The sequence below is a fragment of the Etheostoma spectabile genome, chromosome 8 (genome assembly GCF_008692095.1).
Source record: "Etheostoma spectabile isolate EspeVRDwgs_2016 chromosome 8, UIUC_Espe_1.0, whole genome shotgun sequence".
Taxonomy (NCBI): Eukaryota; Metazoa; Chordata; class Actinopteri; order Perciformes; family Percidae; genus Etheostoma; species Etheostoma spectabile.
Window position 1 is genome coordinate 19,373,998 of NC_045740.1, and position 2,011 is coordinate 19,376,008.

At 39.8% G+C, this 2,011-nt stretch overlaps 1 protein-coding gene across 1 annotated transcript in view; it reads left to right on the forward strand.

Annotated features, from left to right (window-relative positions):
* The window catches only part of LOC116693788 (REST corepressor 3), a 6,995-nt gene extending 6,510 nt beyond the window's left edge, over positions 1–485 (forward strand). The window contains exon 3 of the mRNA XM_032523022.1: positions 388–485. Coding sequence (XP_032378913.1) covers positions 388–434 — 47 coding nt within the window. The 3' untranslated portion in view covers positions 435–485. The remainder of the gene's footprint in view (positions 1–387) is intronic.
* The last annotated feature ends 1,526 nt before the right edge of the window (positions 486–2,011 follow it).

The following is a 2,011-nucleotide window of genomic DNA, read 5'->3' on the forward strand; positions in this document are numbered from 1 at the left end:
ACCTGTGTACCCCCCAGAGCCCCATGCATCCCCCAGCCCCACTGGCCCCTGTGGCCATGTATAAACCCCCCAGCTCCCATGAATAACCCCGCCCCGTGGCCCTCCACGGCCCCTGTGGCCATGTTACACCCCAGTGGACCATGATAACCCCAAGCTCCCATTGAATAACCCGACCCCGTGGCCTCCACAGCCCTGCGGCCATGTAACCCCCACAGCTCCCATGTAATGACCCCCCAGCTCCCAGTATACCCCCAGCTCCCATGTAGACCCAGTATAAACCCCCAGCTCCCATACAACCCCAGCCCCATGGCCACTGTGACCATGATAACCCCACAGTGACCATGTATAACCCCCAGCTCCCATGATAACCCCAGCCCCATGTATAACCCCCAGCTCCCATGAATAACCCCAGCCCCATGTATAACCCCCAGTGACATGTATTACTCCAACCCATTGCCCACGGTGACCATGTACAACCCCCAGTGACCATCTAGCCAAAGGCCACTGTCATAGGCCCTATGAAACGATGAAGATGAAATCATAAAAGTAGACCCCCCCCCCCCCCCCCCAAAAAAAAAGAACGCGTCCTGCATGGGCAATTCCAGTGTGAAACTTAATTTTAGACATCAATTACATATATATCTGCTATTTTATTAATTTATTACACTACTGTGTTCAGGCCGAGACCATGATAACTCAGAAAGTGACAAATGACCTCGTAACCCTTTGCCTCTCGGACTTGGACTCGCTGTCAGAAATGGGAATTTTTCTCACCGTTTAGATATAAAGTACAGGGATCAGGTTATATGCAAATACCTTATAAACTTAGAGGGTTAACAGTGTAAGTGTATTTCATTTTAAGGGTTATCAATTGTAAAATACTCCGGTAGGGGATGGCAACTTGCAAATCTGTTGATTATGTTCCTGGGAAGAAATTCTACAACTCTGAGTATAAAAGAGAAGAACTGCATGTTAACATGAATGTTTTTCTGTTTGTTATCAAATATATTACATTATAATCATGATAATTTCCATGTGATGCACTGTATAACCTGTGCTATGTAAACCAGGGACAAACTCTATTTTTTCACATATCCAAAGAGTGAAGGATTTAAAGCACTTTAATTGCTTTTGTGTTTTTAAAATGCAATTCACATTGTCATTTAATAAAATCAAAGGTGATAACTCATGGTTGTATGTGTGTAAAACAATAAGGGTTTTTAAAATATGTTACAGAGAAACTTAATGATTAAAGGAGCGATCAGTAACTTCAATACTTGTGTGGAGATTCAGTTTTTGACCTCAGCTATATATATATGTACATTATAAAATATGCTTAAAATGTAAGTTACTTCCAACAATAACTTTGTCTTGTGATTAAAAACTAATTTTCCTGTTTCAGGTCTATAGGCTAACATATCATCATATTCTTTTCTTACAGATTATTGACTACAGGAAACTTTTTGTTTTATACAAACTGATCAGAAAGACCCAGATTTCTTGAGACTGTAGTTCATCTTGTGGTGATTAGACTGAACAACACAGCAGGTATTATGATTATGAACATATATATTACACTCTGCATTACAACACTTTATCAAAACCATGTTTATGCATGCATTTGGAAGATCATTTCTTTAACTCCACGTATTAAAAAGAAAACCTGCATGTTTACTTGGCCGTCTGTTAAGCACTTTTTTTTTTTTTGCTATATCTCTGCTACACACATACAGGTACTTTAAACACAGGTACTTTAAATACGGTACTTTAAACACAGGTACGTTTAAACACAAGGAACTTTAAAACACCAACATATACAGGTACTTTAAACACAGGTACTTTAAACACATATACAGGTACTTTAAACAACACACATATAGGTACTTTAATTAAAAAACATATACAGACATAACATGTTTCAAATTATTCAGAAAAACATTGTGGCCTCCATGTTTTCACACACAGCTGATGCTCTACATCTAACAGTTGGTGGCAGTCATGCAACAAGTTG